Raw genomic sequence first — 22,928 nt, 5'->3', positions numbered from 1 at the left:
GTTTCTTTTAGGAACAACGCCCCCCCCCACCCCCGAATCAGGACTGTTTCTTTTACAAGTTGCAGGATTAGCTGTATAGGGTCTTGTCCGGAAAGAGGGCACACTCCCCTTATTCCTTTCACAGCAGGTCTTAATCTCTTTCAGCATAAATCTTGGCTCCAAAATTGAATTCCCTGGCACTCTTTTTTTTTGTTTTGGTTCTTTTTTTTTTCGGAGCTGGGGACTGAACCCAGGGCCTTGCGCTTGCTAGGCAAGCGCTCTACCACTGAGCTAAATCCCCAACCCCACTCTTTTTGATTCATGGGGTACATTTTGTATTTCCTTTTTTATTCAAACAGTACACTTTTAAATTTCTTCTTGCCTGTCTTGTGCCTTTTCATTGTAAACCTGCCTAAGAATGATGACAAATAACCACTCAATAGTTGTTATTATTAGACTGTCTTGAAATTTCCTCTGCCAAGGAAACTAGTCCATAGCTTTTTAATTTGGCCTCAGGAAGATTCTTAGGATATGGACAAAAAGCAGCTACATTCTTTGCCAAAGTATCATAAGCATAGTTTCTGGCCCAGTTGCTAATTTGTTCCCCTCAGAAACCTCATATGAACCTCCAGTAGTCCACATTGCTCTCAGCACTACTATCTTCCAAGTTCCTACTAGAATAGTCTATTAAGCCCCTTGAGTTCTTTGTCCAAAGTCCTCCAAAGAACAGCATGATCAGGCCTGTGTCATCAATACCCCACTCCTGGTAACTTTTCTTAGTTTTCTATTGCTATGATAAGACACCATAATCAAGGCAATTTATAAAATATGTGTTTATTTGGAGCTATAGTTACAGAGGTTTGAGTTGATGATCACTGGAGAGCATGGGAGCATGCAAGCAGACATTACACTGGAAGAGGACTTGGAATGTCTTGGATTTTTGAAACCTCAAAGCCCACTTCCAGTGGTATTCCTCCTCCAATAAGGCTACTCAATCTATCCAAAACTTTCTGTCAACTGGGGACCAGGTATTCAAATGTGAGCCTATGGGAGCCATTCTTATTCAAACTACCATATCAGTATTTTTGCTGGTGGTTCATGTTTGTAACCCCAGTACTAGAGAAAGGAGATAGGAAGATCCCAAAATTCTTTCAGCCAGTGTAACCTGTTAGTTTCTCCTGTAGCTAAGATGCCTGTTAGTCTGTGTGTTTCCATGTCTCATTCTGCCGCTAGAGTGTGGAAACACCACTGGGCAGCTGAAATTGCAGAGACACTAGGCTACATTTACCCTGCGCAGCAGAGGTAGGGTGTTGGGCTTTAGAGAAGCGCTGATAGACCACTCGGAGAGGGAAAACACAGCCTAAGATGTGGGAGACCTAAGCTGAGGTTTCCTTACTCCAGGAAATCCAGTTGCCACTGAAAAATCACATAGAGGAGTCAGGAGGTGGGGGGGTGCCTGGGCCGGTGATGAGGAGCCTGGGCCAGGGGCTCCCAAACTCCTGGCCATCCAGACACAGCAAGGTCTAGGAGATCTGGAAATGGAATTAGGCCCTTAGACAAGGACAAGCTGGGCTAGGGGTATTGGGACTCTGGCTTAGCTCATTTGCAATTTCCCTTAGCTTAGCAGCAGTTGTCTACAAGTGCAGAGGGGCCTTCTGTGGGAGGCTTAGACAGCTTGGCTCTGTAGACCAAAGCCTTCTCCCTGCTGTCCATGGTAGTTCTTTATGAAAGAGACAGTCCTTAGTTCCAACCTGTTTATTGATTGTTCATTGTGGAAAATGGGTACATACCACCTCCTCAGAGTTATGGACCAGAGATTAAATACCTTTTACCGGAAGAATGTCCGGGAAGGGAAGCTTATTGGCTAAACCCTCAGGGCTTCTAGATATCTCATTAGCATAGAGAACTCTTATTAGAGTTCATAAAGAACATAGCCTATGTGGGAAGTTTGGCACTTGTTACAGGCCAAGAATTGGTAGGTAGCAAGAAGCTCTGCCTACTGTCTCAGGTAGGTGGCTGGGTGCTGGGGACTCTGAACCTGTTCAACATTACCAACTTTCCTGGCACAGTCCGCTGTCCCACAAGTCTGGTATCACCATGTCAACCTGTTCTTACCTACTGGGGAGCTAGGTTAGACAGGTACACTGTTTCCTACTTTCTTCTTTATCAGCTTACTCCATATACTTGATTTTTAGTGAATATATGGACACACTTTTTTTTTTAAAAAAAATTTATGTAGTGAATACACTGTCACTCTTCAGAGACACCAGAAGAGGGCATCAGATCCCATTACAGATGGTTGTGAACCACCATATGGTTGCTGGGAATTGAACTCAGGACCTCGGGAAGAACAGTCAGTGCTCGTAAAGTAGGTTTTTTCCCCTTAATAATATTACTCCTTTTGTCCTTTGTCCAGATGACACTTCTGAAACAAGTCAAATGATTGTATGTGAGGTTTTTTTTTTTCTGGTTTTGTTCCTGTCCTCTTGGTAACACTGTCTTCGTCATAGTATGACCTATTTAAAATCTTAGATCTAATTATTTTTGTCTAGACTATAACTTTCAAATAGAAATAAATATGGAGAGATAGTCTCAGTATTAATATTATAATTATTTCACTGGGAAAATGCATTTAAATCTTGTTTTGTGTTTTTGTTTTTGAGACAAAGTATATTATATATACCTTAAATTCTAGGATATGAAATATGGAAAGTCCAGACAGAAAAAGACGGAAGGTTTTAAAGGCCAAGAAGACAATGCCTACAAGTTGCCGGAAGCAGATGGAGATCCTGAACCAGTCAAAGAATGTTGAAGCTCCAAAAACAACAGTTGTGACTAATATTCCAAATGGTAACCAGAGTTTAGGTACTGGGTTTATAGCTAGTAAGTGTACTCCTTCTGAACATGTCGATTCCTCACTTTACTCTTTGATAATTCAATATTTTCACAGAAAAGTATAACATTTTCCCATAATTTAATTAAAACAGGAGAAGTTGTTTCAGAAACAATCAGGAAACACTGACGAACAGGTTGTGTGTCCTTACACAAAGCCAAGGACAACTATTGACTCCTCCAGCAAATACTCCACACAAGAGGCAGCAGAGTTGCAGAACACATCTGAAACTCATTTTATTTTTTTAAGATTTATTTATTTATTTATTTATTATATGTGAGTACAGTGTACCTGTCTTCAGACACACCAGAAGAGGGCATCAGATCTCATTACAGATAGTTGTGGGCCATCATGTGGTTGCTGAGATTTGAACTCAGGACCTCTGGAAGAGCAGTCAATGCTCTTAGCCTCTGAGCCTTATCTCCAGCCTCTGAAACTCATTTTAACCAGGAGTTGAATGTATCAAGATCTTTTTCTGGACATGAAGAGAAATAAAATTTTACACTAAAAAGTTGGTGACCATCTGTTAAATTGAGTACTGTAACTCAGAATACTTTGGATAACAAGAAAATCAACAAAATGGTTTCCAGTTTAGAAGTGAATGCTACTTCAGAATCTCATGATAAAAATAAAAGTTATGTTTTAAGTTCAGACTCTTGAGAAAGCACCTAACTTGAAGAATTCAGTCTGCTCTAGTAATTGTGCTGGTGCCAGTTTGAAAACTGAAGAGTATAGTGGAAGCTGTCACTGGTGTTTAAATTGTAAAATATGCATACTCAGTGGCAGTTATGACTTGGCCTTGATAGGAGCAACAGTAAGTGTGTGCCTCTGTGTCTTTTGGAGAAATTCAAATAGTCACTTTCCTTAAGGGGATTTTAAAGTCTCAAACATACAAAAAAAAAAGGGACTATAGATAGGACAAAAGCTAAATGATGGCTGTTTTCACACTGTTTTGCCTGTGAACTGTTCTTGATTCTGATATGAAAAGATATTGATGCTAAAGGAGAAAGTTATAGCTAGTCACTGTAATTATTAGCTTTATTCCCAATGCTAGAGTGGACAGCAGGCAGGACCAAATGCTGTTGAAAAGAGCTCTTCGGAGTCTGGGGTTGTGTGTAGCTCAGTTGATACGGTGCTTGCTTATTGGATATGAAACTCTGGATTCAGTCCCAGCACCACAAATTGAGCATTGCGGCACATGCCTGTAATCCAGAGCACTAAGGAGGTAGAGACAGAAGGATCAGAAGTTTAAGGTCATCCTCTGCTACATAGCAAATTCAAGGCCAGATAGGGCCACATGAAACGACAACAAACCTTCCTATCGTGTGGGCAGGTTAAAATTAAAGCCGAAGAAAAAGAAGTGGGAGAGATACAGAGGAGGGCAGCCTGGTCGGTCAGTGTGTCTCTGCTGTATAATCGTTCAGTCACCTCTGAGTTTTGAAACAGCTTATTTCCATGTAAGTAGGTTGCACAAGCTAGAGACCTGACTTCGTGATGAAAGCACGGCTGCTCTTGTGGAGGATGCAGGTGTGATTCGAGCACTCTGAGGATGGCTTACAACCATTTGTAACTCTAATGCCAGGGAGTCTAATGCCCGTTCAGGTGCTTTTCAGGCACACACATGATTCACTGATGATACATACAGTCAGCACCCTCTCTCCCCAAAAGTCAGTCATAGTCTGTTTACACATCAAGTTAAATTATGATTTAGGCAAACTTGATTCAGTTAAATAATATCCACTATATCTAAAGGAAAGTGAAATGTTACCCCTTCAAAAAAGGTTTAATCACTTTTTCCGTGAAAGTATAATCTCAAAAGGTAGTCTAGGGGTTGGGGATTTAGCTCAGTGGTAGAGCGCTTGCCTAGCAAGTGCAAGGCCCTGGGTTCAGTCCTCAACTTCAGGAAAAAAAAAAAAAAAAAGGTAGTCTATGTCAGGTGGTTCATTTTAACTGTGTTTCTTGTTATTTTAAGGCTTTGTTTATTAGATCATAGGTTTTTATTAAGTTATTGTGCATAACAGGTTTCACTATGACATTTTTATACATAAAGTATTTTGATCATATTTGCTCACAACCTTACTACCTTCTTTATTTCTCTTTTTGATGATTCCCTTCCTCTTCAGACTGAGAAGATAGTTTAATGGTAGATCTCTTATCTACCCTGACCTTGATTTCTAACACAGCAAAAGAGGAAGAGGATTGAAACTAAATAATCTCTTATACCTTCATAGGTGTCTGTTGTGATCTAATGAGCTTAATTACTGTTGCTTACAGTAGCATGGGTATATTACTAGTGGATATACTACTAAATCAAGTGTTTTCCCCTCTTTCTGCAAACATTAACTGCCAATAGCTTCTTGGGAGCTTTGTAAGTCCCCTAGAGAACAGGTACATTAAGTTGTTGATGAATCTGTTTCTTTCCATAGAATTGATTTACAGATCATATGCCGAATAAGAGATATTAGACACAGTTAATTCATATGTGTCTGTGTATGTGCCCAGCTACAAAGAGCTACCAGGAGAGAAACCAAGGAATTAAAAAGGAAGTTCTGGAGTTACAAAATACCAAAATAAATTTTATTAGAAGTAGAATACTTACGTTAATTGATTAAAATTCTGATTAGGGCCAGCAAGGTGGATAAGCAGATAAAAGTGCACATTCAAAGCCTTGTGACCTGAGTTGTGGGTTCCAGGAACTCACGAAAAGGTGGAAGGAGAGGTGACTTCACAAAGATGTGACCTTTGCACTTAATGTGATTGCATGTTCACAAACATGTATTATGTACGATGTACACATGCACACACTATATAGAGTGTTTTGTTTATGTTTAGAGTACAGAATAATTATTTTTAACAAGATAATTTAAATTTCCTGAATAACTTCATCAAAGTAATGGATTCCTTAAGTGCCCATATATAGACAGGTTTAAATTACACAGTTCCTTTAGGGTTTTGTTTTGGGGTTTTAATTTGGTTTTTAATATTTTGATTATGTATTTGGCAGGGTTCCTTTTTTTCTCATGTGTTTTGTTTGGTGAAACAAGGCTTCATATAGCTCAGTCTGGCCTTGATTCTTGATCCTCTTACTATCTCTCAAATGTAATTTGAACTGTGTGACCAGAATCCTATCAAAGATTTCTTTGTTAAAGAACATTTTTATGGAAAACTTTTTAAGCCGTTTTTTTTTTTTTTTTTTTTTTTTTTTTAAAGGTAGAGTCTCATTATGGTAGCACTGTCTGGCCATGAACCCACAGGGATCTACCTGCCTCTACCTCTTGAATGCTGGGATTGAAGTCATGTACCACAATGCCCGGCTAAAGTATAATTTTAAAAAATTTTAAGTACTGCTGTTGAAACATTTTAGTTTTTCCATTTGACTCCTCCTTCTTCGGAAGGAATATTTTTATCTATAATCTTTCTCTCTCTCCAAGGCCATAATCAGAAGATGTTTTCAGAAAACAAAGAAAATGTTAAGGTCATGAAAACTTCAGAGCAAATTAATGAAAATGCTTGTGAGGCTCTGGAAAGGCATACAGCACTGCTAGAACAGGTAATGTTTGACTTAAAATATTTGCCTTAGGAACATATGATTAGTAAAAAATGTTGAAAGGGCTGGAGAGATAGCAGAAGTTAGGAGAAGACCTGAGATCAGCTCATAACCTGTAACTCCAGCTCTAGAGGATCTGGTGCCTTTTCCTTCATGTGTACATACCTACACATATACACATATACATACTCACCCCCCCTCCCTCCCTTCCCCTCCCCCTCCCCCTCCCCCCCCCTCTCTCTCTCATGTAAAACAGTGTGTCTTAGGTGATTGGTTTGTGATAAAACGCCATGAACAAAAGCAGCATGAGGGGAAAGTATTTATTTTACTTACACTTCAGTATCACAGTAAGTCACTGGGAAAAGTGGTCAGAGCAGGGACCAGGAACTGATTTAGAGGCCATGGAGGAATGCTACTTACTGGCTTGCTTCTGATGGCTTGGTCAGCCTGCTCTCTTATAGAACCTAAAACCACTAGTCCAGGAATGGTACCACCCACAATGGACCAGGCCCTCCCCCATCAATCACCAATTAAGAAAATCCCACACTGGCTTCTACAGACCAATCTCATGGAGGCATTTTCTCAATTGTGGTTTCCTCCTCAGATGATTCTAGTTAGCTCTATCAAGTTGACATAAAACTAGCTAGGACATAATTCAGACAAAAGCATAAGAGTTAAATGATTTAGATTACCAATATATTCAGGAATGTTTCTAGACCAAGTAAGTATTCTACTGAATTACATGTCTGTAAAGGTCTTGTAAAAAGAGATGGAGTTTTTAATTAATAGGCTGCCAAATGTGTAAGTCAAACATGGGATAACTTTAAGCTTTACTTACAGCCCAGCGTTTCGTATTGGTCATGGGCTTTTGTGATCAGCAGCAATAGCTCTTTATTGCTTGCCTTACAGTTGTTCACTATTTCATAGATGCAGACAACCTAGTAGTCTCTGTTGGAGTCTTGATACATTGAAGTTACACACCTCCTCTTCCAAACTAACCCAGGCAAACTGCTTTTTAACACTGTTAAGTATACTTCTTATTTTCATTTTTGCCCAATGATGTGTTTCTATGTGGCCTATCTGATCAACTGTGAAATGAAATATAGTTTCAGACTATGCACAGTGGTACATTCCTTTAATCCTCAGCACTCAAGAGAGACAAAGGTAGGTAAGCTCTTGGAGTTTGAGGCCAGACATGTCTCTAAAGTGACTTCCAGGACAGCTAGGCTATACAGAGAAACCCTGCCTCAAAGAAATAAGACAAGACAAAAACAAGCAACAAAAGGCCGGGGTGGTATGATGGAATATAATGGAATAGCTGCATCTGGATATGTCTTGATGAGCCTGGGTGTTATTGGTGTTATTAATATATTATTGGAAACAGTAGTCAACTGGAACTATATGAAGTCAACATTGTGAAGATGAATTTAATTTTTTACGTGTTTATGTGCTAAACATTAGATGTGCTGTGTAAAATTTAATATCAATGTTTATAAAACTTACTGGTATAGTAGTTTTTCATTATAAAACATCAGGAAAGAGTAAGGCAGTTCTTAAGCAGTAGACAATAAGCTGTGGTGCAGGTGTCTTTGAGGCTGAGGCTAGTCTGGTCTACTACAGCCTGACTGGGTCTGTGTAGTGAAAAAGTCTTGTCTCAAAAAAGTAGGAGTGAACTGGAGAGGTGGCTCAGAAGTTAAAAACACTGGCTTTTCTTCTAGAAAGTTCCAGCACCCGCATGCCACTTTACAGTTCTGTTATTCCTACTCCAGGGGAATCTGATGCCCTCTTCTGGCCTCTGCAACCTTGCACATGCACACAAAACATAAAAATAAAAAGTAGGAAATGAAATTGTTTTAAAAATTTAAACTTGTGTGTTTTGGCTTTTATTTAAATTCTAGGTTAAACATTGGATTCGACAGGAAATCTGCACGATAAACTGTAATTTATTTGATAAAAAACTGAATGAATTGAATGAACGCATTGGGAAGACCCAGTGCAGAAGTAAGCATGAAGCAATAGCTGGTGAACTCTTTGTAAGTTTCTAATTTCATTTTCTCCCTTTTAATATGTGTAGAATGTGGTTATATGCTGTATATTGGGAGAGGGAGGCAATGAAACAGTAGTTCTCAATCTTCCTAATGCTGCCGCCCTTCAGTACAGTTCCTCATATTGTGGTGACCCCCATCCATAAAGTTACTTTTGTTGCTACTTCATAATTGTAACTTTTTTACTGTTATAATGTTGCAACCCACAGATTTGAGAACCACTGCAATAAAAGAAGACCAACCATTTTAATTTAAGGTTTGAGAAATAGTCTTAGTTCTACTAGGCATTCTGTATTCATTGAAGGTTATCTGTGATATGTAAGCATTTTCTTTCCATTTGATATGTGCCTTATTAGAACTTATGTAATTTGTTTTAAGATCTTTCAAACTCTGCCTTTTTAAAAAGATTTCTAGGATTACTGTCTGATATTTTTGACGAACATCAATTTTATTGCAGACAAATTGAGTTTCCACTTTTGTTTTATTGAGGTTTGATCTGTCTATATGTGGTCTAGGATGACTTTGAACCCTTATTTTTCTGCTTTAGTCCCCTTCATTCTGGAATTACAACCATGTACCCTTAGAACAAGCCCCTTCCGTTCTTAACTATCTTACGTAGCCGATTGTCACTTATCAGTTGTCTACATTTTGGATTCTGTGTCTATACTTACTAACTGCACACGTATTTTCCTTCTAGTGTGGTGGGGTATCATTACATAGCCCAGCTACCCCACTACCCTAGAATTCACTGTGTAGATTAGGCTGACATCTCAGTCACAGAGACCTGCCTGTCACTGCCTCCTTAGTGCAGAGAGTAAAGGCCTACCCCATTATAGACAGACGGGAAATACACAGGGAAAAAGTGTATTGAACAGAAACCGTCTTTTTGTCTGGTCAGTGCTCCCTGAGCAGTACAGTATAACAACTCTAGTAACATTCTGTTGTATTCAACACTGTAAGTAAAGGTAATTTAAAGTGCACAGGGGGATATGTGTATGGTCTTAACATCTGCAGATTTTTGTATCTGTAGGACCTGGAACTATCCCTGCATGGATAGCAAGTGATGACACTGGGGCTGCTGATAGAGCTAAATCGTAGTGCTTACAGCTAGTAGTAAGTCCGAGTTTGGTCCCCAACATACATAAACAGAGAATACTGATGTATAACTCTACTACCCAGAAATAGAGGCAGGAAAACTAGAATTCAAAGACATCTTTGGCTTCATAAGGACCACCCTATCAAGGCCACCATGAAATACATAAGACCATACCTACAAATAAGTAATAAATTAATAAATGCATTTAAAGAGTAAAGATGCTAGCTGAGAGGATGGAAGAATGGGGGGCATTCCCTGCTGGGGTGGGGCTGGAGGGTGGGGTCATCAGCTTCTAGAATCATGAAAAGTAATGAAGTAAAAGAAGACCTTTTCATTTATTTGTGTAGGTGCCTGCATTTTACAAGACGACTTGTTCAAGTAGTTTTCATTCCTTTGTAGTATTTGGTACACTGGTTTGGTATTCATTTAGTTTTCTTTCTTCTAGATAAAAATAAGAAGACTTCAAAAACGTATCAAAACCGTATTATCATCTCAAGGAAATTGTTTGGAACCAAACACATTACCCAGTAACACAGTTTGTAAGGTTCGTATAAACACATAGTCTGCTTGACTTGTTGGATTATAAGATGTGAATATATGTCCAACAAGGACAGAAAGCTTGGATACAATATTGGCTTCTTGTTTTTTAAACTTAAATGTGAAAAAAAATACAGAAGTGATACTTTATTGCCATCAGCCACTGAATTACATACCATTTAATATTTTAACATATATATTCAAGACTCTTCCATGTGAAATTTTACCTTCCACTCACCTGCTTTTTCCTCATCCATTTAACAGGTTACAGATTCTGTGAATTTGAGTGTGACCCAAAGGTCAGTTAAAAGTCAAAGTAAAAGAATGTCTTCTGTGAACCATACGCCTTTTAACTCTTCAGAAAAAGCAAGTAGAAAGATTAATTTGCCATCAGCTTGTGTTGAGTTTGTTTCTGAAAGGTAGGCATTTCTATAAAAATGCATAGTTATTTATCTAAATATATGTTTATAGTTACATTAATTAAATATAAAATAGTTTAAAACATCACATTCACATCAATATTCTGAAGGAATTCAGTTGATTCTCTGAGCTTCTGTTTTGTTTTAATCCCACTTGGGTCTTAAACTGGTTGGGTGATGGGTGAGATGTTTTATTGTGATTTTGGACTTCATGCCAGTCCACTATAATTACTAAGCACCTTCTGCTTAGCATAGGCAGTCAGGAAATAGAGGCAGGCAGAATTCTGTGAGCTTGAAGCCAGCCAGGGCTACATCTCTTTGTAGCCCTATCTCTAAAACCCAATACTGCTTATTTAGGGGTCAGTGAAATGGCCCAGTAAGTAAAAACAAACTTGCCTTAAAGCCTGATGCTTTGAGTTCAATTTTTGGAGCCCACATAAAGGTTTCCGAAGAAGAGCTCCATTTTACAGAGTTGGCCATCTGATCTTTATCTTTACGCCATGACGTGTGTCATATGTGAATACTCACATATACTTACATGATAAAGTTTAGGGCTAGAGATATGGTTCTACCAGTAAGAGCATTTACTGTTCTTTAGAGAATCTGAATTCAGTTTTCAGTTGCCTACATTGTATATTAGAACCATCTGCAACTCCAATTTCAGGGGATTCAGCGCCCTCTTCTGGCATTCAAAGTATCAGACATACACAGTATGTATACATATATGCAGGTAAAACACGCAGTGAGAGACACAGCCAGAATACAGCAAATACAGAGGCAAATGCCAGCAGAAAACCACTGAACTGAGAACGGGACCCCCGTTGAAGGAATCAGAGAAAGGACTGGAAGAGCTTGAAGGGGCTCGAGACCCCATATGTACAACAATGCCAAGCAACCAGAGCTTCCAGGGACTAAGCCACTACCTAAAGACTATACATGGACTGACCCTGGGCTCCAACCTCATAGGTAGCAATGAATAGCCTAGTAAGAGCACCAGTGGAAGGGGAAGCCCTTGGTCCTGCCAAGACTGAACCCCCAGTGAACGTGATTGTTGGGGGGAGGGTGGTAATGGGGGGAGGATAGGGAGGGGAACAACCTAGAGAAGGGGAGTGGGAGGGGTTAGGGGTATGTTGGCCCAGAAACCGGGAAGGGGAACAACATTTGAAATGTAAATAAGAAATACTCAAGTTAATAAAGAAAAAAAGAAAAAAAAATAAAGTAATAAAGCTTAAAAACCACTATTTTTAAATTCAGTTCTCTTTCTCTTCTATCCCTTTCCTTCTTCACATCTTGCTAGGGGTAGAACCAAGGGCCTAGCATATGCCAAAGTGCTCTACTGTTGAATTAAAAAATGGGTAGTGGGTTTGCTACCCATTTCAATAGTTTAGGTTCTGAATGAAAGGCTCACACTCAGCCTTTATATTTGAACATGCCTTTGGTGGCTCAGTAGCCGCTTTATTACTTACTAAGTCCATGTTTTAGCTTGGCTACTCTGGACCCAGGGGGCTGCCCAACTAGGCCATGCTCTGCTGGCTCCTTATATCTGAACTGTTAAACCTTGACTTTTTTTTAGCTATTTACTGTTTGAATAATACTGAAAATTCTTTATAGAATTAAATAAATCCTGGTGACAAGTTCCTATCATCTCAGCATCCTTGAGGATGAATCTTGTCAGATCTGCATCGTGTTTCATTCTGCAATATATGAATCTTACAACCAGTTTTTAGTTCTATAAAGATATTTGTATGGGATGTGCAAGGTGCACAGATAAGTTAAGGGGGGATTTTTTCTTGTTTGAACAGGTAAAAGACAGCTGTCTTGATGAGTCCGTTAGATCAATAACCAATTGTAATAAATCTTTCATGCCATGTGAAGAATGGCATGATCGATTTTAAGTATTTTGTAACCATCAAGATTTATTGGCAAATTTAGCTGTAGTTTTGGCTAGAGACATTCTTTTTTTTTCCCCATCTTTATTAACTTGAGTATTTTTTTTTTTTTTTTGGTTCTTTTTTTCGGAGCTGGGGACCGAACCCGGGGGCCTTGTGCTTCCTAGGTAAGCGTTCTACCGCTGAGCTAAATCCCCAGCCCCAACTTGAGTATTTCTTATTTACATTTCTATTGTTATTCCCCTTCCCAGTTTCCAGGCTAATATCCCCTAATCCCTCTCCCTCCCCTTCTATGTGGGTGTTCCCCTGGCTAGAGACATTCTTATGTCTCAGCCAATTTCAGGATTGTTCCCCTGTGGAAGGATCAGCAATTATGTTACCTGTCCTGTTTAGTCGTCCTGAATTTTTCTTTCCTGTCTGTAGGGAAGATCTTCAGGGGGTCTTCTCCTATCGAATCTGATACATATTACTTTAGAGTGGGCCAAGCCTTTTCTCCTTTCCTGTTAATACAATACAGAGTCTCTCTCCCAAAATAACATATCCTTGGTCCAGTAACCCAAAATTGTTTGGTTCACTTTTGTAGCCTCCCTTTTCTTAGGGCCTGCTCTGCTTTGACCTTTCTCCCAGAGGATTAGTAATGTCATTAATACCATGAAACTTATAACCACCTTCATTTTGATAATTAAAACAACTCAAAGTAATTAAAACAATTTTAAACAATTATCATTATCAGTTGAGATAGGGTTTTCCTCTATCTCTATACCTTTGTTTCCTACTTTGTGATCAAATGCCTGGCTTTGTTTTTCCAGGTATAAACAACTACCACTATTTCTCCCTTTTATCCTTAAGACAATAAAATTTTCCTTTATTCCTCCCTTCTAAGGAGATTAGTATCTGTAGATATATAATTATATCCCTTTTCTCTTATATAACTTTAACAATTAAGACAGTATAATTTTCCTTTATTTCTCCCTTCTATGGAGATTAATATTTGTTGAGATAGGGTTTCTCTCTATCTCCATGCATTTTTTTTCCCTACATTTAAAATCAAAGGCCTGAATTTCTTTATTTTAAAAACACTTAAAGCAATTACCACTATTTATCCCTTCCATTCTTAAAACAATGTCATTTTCCTTTACTTCTTCCTTCTAAAGAGATTAGTAGCTATGAGTATATAATTATATCCCCTTTCTCTTTAAATAACTTGGATTAACATCCATTCCTAAGTATTTGACTTCAATTAAATTCCCTTCTATTTTCTGTATGAACCTATTTTCAGGATAATTTATGAATGAATGCCACGCTAAGCTATCCCAGAATTCCCAAGAATTGCTTGTGAAACTTTGACTTAATTTTCCATCAACTTCTCCATTTCCATCTTGTTCAAGCTCTCTGCAGCCTGCCTTTCTCCCAGCAGGAGCCGTTAGTATCCCTGACTTAAGCTCTCACAGCAGCCCAGAACCTGGAAGAGTGTCCCATTGAATCACTAGCCTGCTGCCCATGTCCCTGGGTCAGCCTGGATGTGTCCTAGCTTTAAGCCACAAACCAAGAGTCATGCATTCCAAACTAGTATGAACTTCTTCCCTAGTTCCAAACCTGCCTGGCTTAAGGAGAAACTACATGGCTTGCCTTGGCTTGGCTGAGAAACCCAATTATTCCCCGCCTCTTAATTTTAAAGGGAAGGCATGCGTGTTCCATTTGGGAATTTCCAAAATTGTGTTCTTGCCAGACATGTTGGACACCATCTGTTGCATTAAATATTTTTTTAAAAAAATTCCCAGCAATAGGTTTATTCCCCGTAGTTTAAGTTCCCAAATGAAACACACATTCATCCTTTATATTTTAAGCACCTCAGTAGGTGGGCCACTGCCTAACCATGAGGTTACTCCCAAGTTACTCTGTGTTCTATCTTGGATGCTGTGGACCCAAGGGCTGCACAACTGGGCCATGCTCTCGTGGCTCCTTCACATGGTGGCCATGCCCCTCTGTCCTGCACTCTTCTCAGGCATGGTGTCTCTCCTCTCTTCCACATTCTCTTGGGTTTCCTTCCTGTCCCAAGCCCGAGAATCCTAAACCCCACCTATATCTCTTCTCTTCAGCTATTGGCTACTGGCTATTTACTAATCAGAATTAACTGGGGGCACTGTCCTTCAGTGCTTATGTGCAGACTCTCTCCTGCAAACAATTTTGGGGACCCAATTAACATTAAAATTCAAGCAGCATTAGGCCAAAAGCCCACTACACTCTACCACTTAGCTACATCTCCAACCCTATACAATTTATACGTTTTATAAACAGGGAAACAAAAGCACACTAATAATTAGCAAGTCAAAATCCAGAGATTTAGTCTCTGGAAGCAATGTTCTTATCTACCATATGATAACATTTCATGGAAAAATTATTAATTCTATATATATTATCATAATGGTAGGAAATATGACTGGAGAGATGGCTCAGAGGTTAAGAGCACTAGCCGCTCTTCCTGAAGTCCTGAGTTCAAGTCCCAGCAACCTCATGGTGACTCATAATCATCTATAATGAGGTCTGGAGCCCTCTTCTGGCATGTAGGCATTCATGCAGGCAGAGTGCTGTATATATAATGAATAGCTAAATCTTAAAAAAGAAAAGAAGGGCTGGAGAGATGTCTCAGTGGTTAAGAGCACTGACTGCTCTACCAGAGGTCCTGAGTTCAAATCCCAGCGACCACATGGTGGCTCACAACCATCTGTAATGAGATCTGATGTCCTCTTCTGGTGTGTCTGAAGACAGTGACAGTGTACTCACATATATAAATAAATAAATCTTTAAAAAAAAAAAAAAAGAAAAGAAAAGAAAAAAATCCATGAATGGTGGGAAATTTGGTGGCATGCAGGTAGACCTGGTGCTGGAGAAATAGCTGAGTGTTCTAAACCCGTATGGAAAGGCAGCATGCAGAGAGAGTAAGCCACTAGGCCTGGGCTTGAACTTCTAAAACCTCAAAAGGGGTGGCCCTTAGTGACATACTTCCTCCAACAAGGCCATACCCTCAATAATGCCATTCCTTACGAGTTTTGGGGGATCATTTTTATTCAATCCATGACAGTATGCATGCTCTCACATGTATGAAGCTAAGAGGACAGCTTTCAGGAGTTAGTTTTATCCTTTCTTCATGTGTGTCTCAGGATACATCAGCCCTGATGACAAGTGCCTTTTACCTTCAGATCATCTCATTGGCCCAAGGTACATATATCATTAATTGAATTCTAGCAAAATGTAACAAAAATATTGAATTTTCACAAAATAAACCATTGAGAAATACTAGGAGTTGCTGAGCATAGGACTACGTACACATCTGCAGTGCTGTGAGGAAATGGAGGGAGGAAAGGGCACAGCACCTCCAAGCCAGCAGGGCTACCTCGTCTGTCATAGACGGAAGCATCCGTGATGCCCTGCCTACTGTATGCCTCGTGTACCAATCACTAGTCTGACTATTGCCACCATTACTCTACCGCTGGTGGGATCCAGCACCATGGATTGGTTTTGCTTGTTTCTTGACTTTGTACACATGGGATCACAGTCATGAATAATGTATCTCTTGATTTCTTTTACTCAACATTGCGGTGTAAAATCCATGGATGCTGTTGCTTAACTGCAGTGGTTATCCCTGGTTGCTAAATTATTTCTTTATCAATAGACCATGATCAATCCACAGTAATGTGGGTCAGTTGCAGGTTGGAGAAAATGTTTGGATATATGAAGAATAATAAAGACTTCCAGAGTTAGACAAGTGTGGGTAAATATGAAGTACTTTTTGTTTGTGGAAACTTTTTTTTTAGACTCGGTTTCACTGTATAGCTGTTTGGGCTGGAACTTGTTATATAGACCATGCTGACCTCTGAAATTATCTGCTGCACCATCATGTCTGGCCTGAAAAAGCCTATTGGAATTGAAACATTGCTATTTGCTGTATTAGTAAACCAAAATATGTGTAAACCCTAATTAGACCACAAAGTATTGCCAAATTATAGGAGACCCAAATAAAGGATAGAATGTGTCACGCTCATGACTTAGCATGCTGACCGTTGTTACGATGTTGCTTGATACTAATTGTCATCTATGTTTAATGTAATATCAAGATCCATGCTATCAAACTGAGTAAAACTTAGGGAAATAAAAAGACCCGAATGATAAATAATGCCCAAAAACAGAAACAAGGTTGGTAGACTCCCTTCATTCAGGACCTACTAGAGCAGTAGTAATTAAGGCAGTGGTTGCATGGAGAAGCATGTAGATCAATGTGTACGTTAATGTGACCCATGGACTCCCTTAATTTGTAAGGAAGATGTCATGGTAATTTATAAAGAAAATATTTTCTTTTTTTAAAAAAAATATTCCTTGGGATAACTGGAAGGGAAAAGTGTCATTCTTAGCTACATAATGAGTGAGACCAGTTAGACTCTATAACATGCTGGCTCAAAAAAAAATTAATAATATTTATGAATAATACTTATAAACTTCAGCTCATTTTGGTTTTGGTTTATTTGTTTGTTGGTTGGTTTGGTTTGGTTTGGTTTGGTTTGGTTTGGTTTGGTTTGGTTTGAGACAAAGTTTCTCTACATAGCCCTGACTATCTTGGAACTCGCTCTGTAGACTATGCTAGCCTTGACCTCAGAGATCCACTTATCTCTGCCTCCTGTACCACCACACCTGGCCCTCAGCTCTTTATATATAAAATTTGAATCAAAGTGAATCCTGAATATAAATACTAAAAATGACATAAGATTTTTTTCGAGTTATGGAAAATTAATCTAGCATTTTAACAATGTAGTTACTATATTTTAACAAAATTCATAATAAAAATTCTTTGTCATAAAAGTATGGGTTGAAATGGTAGCAAGAATTTCAGGCTTAGAATTAGTGGTAAAGTAGTGGTAGCTATGGTCTTGTAATTTTTGTTTCTTCAGTCTAGCCTCCTGAGTGCTGGGACCACTGATAAATGGAATGCACAGCCTCAGTCATGTGTCCTTTAAGAGTCTGTGTCTTTATGGGTCTTAATATTTTTTTTGGTTGTAAATATTTTTATGAACAGAACTCTGCATTAAAGTGATATTTCATATACTTATGCATCTGGTATATTAATATATTGTAAGTACTGTGACTGTATTCCTACCAAGTTTTATGTATCTATTACTGAATTTTCTTGTACTTCAAAAGAACATATGGGTATGGGTCTGTGCTATGTCACTTGTGGGTGTCAGAGGACAAAGCACATTGGAGTTAGTTCATTCTTTCTACTCTAGGGGTTGCTGAGACTGAATTTATTCAGGCCATCAAGTTTGACATCAAGGGCCCTAACCTGTAGAGCCATCTTGCCAGCACTCCACGTGCTGCAGATCATATAAATGAATTGATAGTACATGAGCTTTGTTAAGTATTTAATTTTATGTCCTCACACAGTAGTTCAGGTAAATCAGGTAGGGCTGGTTCTACAACTCACTCAGCAAGTTAAGGTAATTATTGCCAAGGCTAATTAATCACCTGAAATCCACGTGATCTCCACAGAGAGAACTGATTCTTACATGTCGTCCTGAACTCAAAGATAAATTAATTAATAAATTTGGTAAATAGCATTATTAAATAAGAAATTAGAGGAGTTCTGACCATTAACTGCAGATTAAGCCTGATAATGCATGCTTTTTTTTTTTTTAATCTTTTTAGTAACGATGATGTTATGTTGATTTCTGTGGAAAATCCTAATTTGACAACTCCAATTGCATCAGATCCAACAGGTACGACCTATCAAATTAGAAAGCTTAAAAATGAAGAATGAACAATGGCTTTTTAAAAGATTTTTTTTATTATTATTTTTTTAAAATTTTTTTTGGAGCCGAGGACTGAACCCAGGACCTTGCGCTTTCTAGGCAAGCGCCCTACCACTGAGCTAAATCCCCAGGCCTTTTAAAAGATTTTTATTTTTATTTATGTGTATGTGTGTTTGTCTGAGTGTATACCTCATGTGTGTGGATGCCTGGGAGGCCAGAAAGGACAGTGACTCCTCTGGCTGGAGTTGTGGGCAGTTATGAGCCACCTTTTGTGGGTGCTAGGAACTGAACTCTGATCCTCTGGAAGAGCAGCAAGTGCCCTTAACCTCTAAGCCATCTCTCTAGACCCATTACCTTTTTTTTTTTTTTTTTTTTAAAGATTTATTTATTTATGTGAGTACACTGTAGCTGTCTTCAGACACACCAGAGGAGGGCATCAGATCCCATTATAGGTGGTTATGAGCCACCATGTGGTTGCTGGGAATTGAACTCAGTAGCTCTGGAAGAACAGTCAGTGCCCTTCTGAGCTATCGCTCCAGCCCAACCCCATTATCTTTTAATAAGGTATAAAATTGTCAACTCAAATCTTTTAGTTTATATCTGTGATTACAGATTTTAATACCTTATTAAAATCAGTGATTCATTAATAAAATTGACTTTTGTATTCTTGTATCTATCGGCTTCAAGCCTTTTGCTTGCTTCATTACTGTGTTGATCTAATGGTACATCTTCATCTAATGCTTATACAACTTGTATGCGTATCTGCTTTGTTTGCCTTTTATTGGTGGTGGTGTAATTTGTCTGTCGATCATTTAACAGCCTAGTTTAGATTGAAAGTTTATTCTTTAGTAACAATTTTGAACTTTTTTTAAAAATTTCTTTTGGTTTTAAAGATTGTCCTTTTGTTTAAAAATCTTTTTAAATGACATAGGTTACCTTTGTAGAACTCTGCTTAAAATGTATCTGCATGATGTATGTGTATGTAACATTTCATTCACAAGATATAAAAACTGTAGGTAAGGAAGCACTGAATTTCTGATCTTCCTGCTTCCACTTTCCAGGGGCTAGGGTTATAAGCATTTGCCAAAATACCTCGTTTTGTAGAAAAATTTCTAGCTTTCCTAACTTTAAAACAGCATATTGCTTGCCCACCATTTCTTATTCAGAATTTCCTATGTTCATGTCAGGTTTTGCTGTGTTGGAATGTTTATATCTTAATATCAGATGCTCCCCTACCCCACGTATAAAACTATTTATCTCAACAGTTTGTAAATTAAAGCGCTCTAGAGAAACGGGGAAGTGCACATTGTAGGAAGGTGCTCCTCAAGCGCTCAGAGCCCTCAGACACAGTTGCAGGTGCTAAGGTGAATACCGTCTAGAGAGAAGTGAGCCGCTAGACAGGTGGAAAGCTGCAGGCACAAGTGGGCTGCATTCCATCCACGTCAAAGTTTTAAACTTGTTTATCAGTTTTCGGGATAAATTTAGTTCTTTTATTATATAGTAAATCAGTATCCCTGTCGTTGTTTGTGTTTGGGTGTTTGTATTTGTATTGCAAAGTCCATATTTAATAGTTTAATACATTTAACTGGATGTATTCGTGTTTTCTATTCTTTTCTTCCAGAAATTAGAAAAAATACATCAAGAAATGTCAGCAGTTCTCCTAATGCCAGGAGTGAAGTTGTGGTGAGTGAGTGCTGCTCTCTGAATGTCCTCTGGGTGTTCATGCTGTGGGAACTGCAGTGTTGCAGCATGTTGTAGGGAGTGAGTTTTGTTATCCACCTTTAGTCTGGGTGAACTGTCCCTTCACTGCCCCATCCAGTGACACAAAGTAATGTAAGAGTAGTTTGTGAATCCAGATTCTAGGCCAACTTGTACACGGAAAAACAAGCAGCTACATAGATTTCAGAAAGACACACATCTACCAATCCATTGAGATTCTTTTTTTTTTCTTTTTTCTTTTTTTCGGAGCTGGGGACCAAACCCAGGGCCTTGCGCTTGCTAGGCAAGCGCTCTACCACTGAGCTAAATCCCCAACCCCCATTGAGATTCTTAACCATATTTTCAGACACTGGAGTATTTTATCAGTGTCTCTGTAGTAGGACTATCTTGGACCCACCAATGATATAATAACACAGAGGCTTTTTAATATTTTAAAGCTTAGGCATTTTACTGGACAATTCACAAGTACAATGCCTGATACTGGTACATGTCCCACCACATGGCCAGCTCTCTCTTTGTCCCATCAATTCACCTCTGTGTTCCTAAGGATTCCCTGGTAAATCTCCTGTGTCTGTTCCTTTTCCCACTGTCCCTCTCTCTACCTAGAAGTTCCACCGTCCACTTCTTGCCCTGGCTATTGGCTGTCAGATCATTATTACAGCCAATCAGATAAATTTCTAAGTTGCCTTAGGCAGGTGAGGAAGAATGAATATTTGCAAAGAGACTGGTATGGGCCATGGAATTAACAAGATTCCTATCAGTGTTTAGCAGTTGTTCATACAGAGCTGCACCACCATCACACAGTGAGCCCCAACAAGGGAGAGAACATTGGGGACCCACATCTGATCAGGTGGAGCTGGGGTTAATTTTGGAGTGACAAGCTTGAACAGGCCAAGGTTCAGTCCTTAGCACTGAAAAATAAAAATGTGTTTTCATATTTTAAAAAACGTTTTTCTGCTGTTAAACTTAATTCTTTTTACAAAATCTTTTCAGCCTGTAGAGAAGAAATTTGACTTTGTTATTGACCTGACAAGAGAAGGCCTGTCCAGCTACAGCATAGGTATGGGTGCCTTTACAGCCTTCTTTCTAAGAAAATGCATGTGAGTTTATGAGATTGCCAGAAATTACAGAATTGTCCTGCCACCAGTGCTCCCTCAGGCTACCTCCTTAAAGGCATACATACCATCTACCCCATGTCCTTAGTCCTGGCAACCATTGATCTGCTTTCTTTTTTATAATGAGATCATTTCAGCGTGATTATGCAACACCTCTCATGAGATTGGCTTTTTTCTCTGTGGTTCCTTGGCAGGTTATTTATGTTGTTCTGAATTAATAATAAGTTCCTTTTATGGTCAAGTAATAGCCCAGGTATAATCTTTTTATCTGTTCGCCCTTTAACGGATACCTAGGTTGTTAGAATATTGTAAGTCTCTTCTCCCCATGTCACACACTTTTCTTCATAATAACAGTGCCAGAGAGGATGTGCGTAGAATCAGGAATAGAGGAATGTTATTCATATATCATATGAAAATGAAGATTTGTGACAACACTCTTCTGTACCTCCAATTTGAATCAAAAGATACATTTTTCTAGGATTGGAAATCAATCATATAGTCTCATTCTGAGTGCTGAGAAGAATAATCCACACAGTCAAGAAATTCAGTCAACTTCAAGCAGAATCAAAACTGAGAATACCATATCAACACACATGCTCATTTTCTTAAAAACCAGCAAGAAAATTACATATGTTAGCATTGAACCAATACAAAGGTGATTAGCATGACCTCGGTACAAGGCTGGCGGACAAATAAATGCCTGATGCTTCCACACTGTGAAAAAAGAAAAAGATGCAATCGAAGTTGAAACAAAGGCCTCACAGATTTGTCAGCTAGAGCTGTGTAAGCCAAAAGAAAATTGAATGTATCATTAACAGGCAGGAGGGGGGTCACCCCCATCATGAATCTGCATCATCAGGAAGTTCACGACAACCATCTACATAGAGCAAGCAAATGTCTTTCACTCTAGAGAGGCACCAGCCTGAAAACAGAAGAGTAGCCAAAATGTCCACAGCCACACCAGATGGTATCTTTCTATTTGTTTTTATTCAGAACTCATTTTGGAGGCCACAAGACTATTGGCTTCAGTGTGATTTATGATTCTTTGGATTATGCAAAGAAAAACAAACCCAAATACAAATTTTAAAGACATGGCCTATGTGAGGGGGGAAAAGGCCTCAAAAACAAACAAACAAACAAACAGCAAAAGAGATACAAGATCTGAATGAAAGGGGGATGGAAAGGGCTGTGGCTACAAAGGCCAACACTGTTGCTGCCAAAAGCAAGACAGGCAAAGATGTTTCAGTGACTTGATCAGTCAAGGCTTAGGAGTTAAGGCCATCTGGGCAATGTGAGATCCTATCTCAAGGACAAAAATATAAGCAATATTAAGGCTTTTTCAGATAAGCAAAATTTGTTGCCAGCCGATCTTCACTGTCATAAATAAAGGTAGGGATGTGTGTGCATATGCACCTGTGAATACTGTGGAGGGCCAGACGTTTATGTCAGGAAGTTTGTAATATAGTCTCTCTGAGTCTGGAGCTCAGCGTTTTAGCTGGGCTTGTCCAGCAAGCCCTGTGGATCTTCTTCCTATCTTCACATCCCCAACACTGGGATTACGGATGGTTGTGCCCAGCTTTAATGTGAGTGCTAGGAACTCAGGTCCTCGTGTTTACATAGCAAACACCGTAGCCACTGAGCCATCTCCTGGGCTCTAAAGGAAGTTCATTAAAGGAAATAAGATAACCAAAAAGTGAACTCATATTAAAGAGTGCTAGCCAGATTGTGGTAAAGTAAGGATGGATATGGTAACACTTCAAGTAGAAGAAGAATAAACCTGTTATGGCAACTCCACAACAAAACAAAACAGAATCCAAAGCAGGAAAACAGTTACATTGATATAAATAAGGAAATAAGTGAGCAAACAAGATATCCTAAGTAGTGTTAT

The 22,928-nt window shown here is 38.9% G+C and overlaps 1 protein-coding gene across 6 annotated transcripts in view; it reads left to right on the top strand.

The window, feature by feature from the left end:
* The window catches only part of Atf7ip2 (activating transcription factor 7 interacting protein 2), a 42,947-nt gene that overhangs the window by 5,279 nt on the left and 14,740 nt on the right, over window positions 1-22,928 (top strand). For 4 of the 6 annotated variants that reach the window (XR_005489903.2, XM_008767495.4, XM_006245728.5 and 1 more), the window contains exons 2-9: window positions 2,675-2,862; window positions 6,304-6,422; window positions 8,318-8,452; window positions 10,006-10,104; window positions 10,362-10,516; window positions 18,103-18,173; window positions 19,828-19,889; window positions 20,919-20,985. Coding sequence is in view for 5 of the 6 variants with exons in the window: in XM_008767495.4 (XP_008765717.1) it covers window positions 2,685-2,862; window positions 6,304-6,422; window positions 8,318-8,452; window positions 10,006-10,104; window positions 10,362-10,516; window positions 18,103-18,173; window positions 19,828-19,889; window positions 20,919-20,985 (886 nt within the window). In the remaining variant the exon portion in view is untranslated. The remainder of the gene's footprint in view (window positions 1-2,674; window positions 2,863-6,303; window positions 6,423-8,317; window positions 8,453-10,005; window positions 10,105-10,361; window positions 10,517-18,102; window positions 18,174-19,827; window positions 19,890-20,918; window positions 20,986-22,928) is intronic. The other 2 variants (NM_001017471.1, XM_006245732.5) reach the window with 1 other exon arrangement.

Source organism: Rattus norvegicus, chromosome 10 (assembly GCF_036323735.1).
Source record: "Rattus norvegicus strain BN/NHsdMcwi chromosome 10, GRCr8, whole genome shotgun sequence".
Taxonomy (NCBI): Eukaryota; Metazoa; Chordata; class Mammalia; order Rodentia; family Muridae; genus Rattus; species Rattus norvegicus.
Note: the sequence above shows the minus strand (reverse complement) of the source record. Positions and strands in the feature narration are given on the sequence as shown.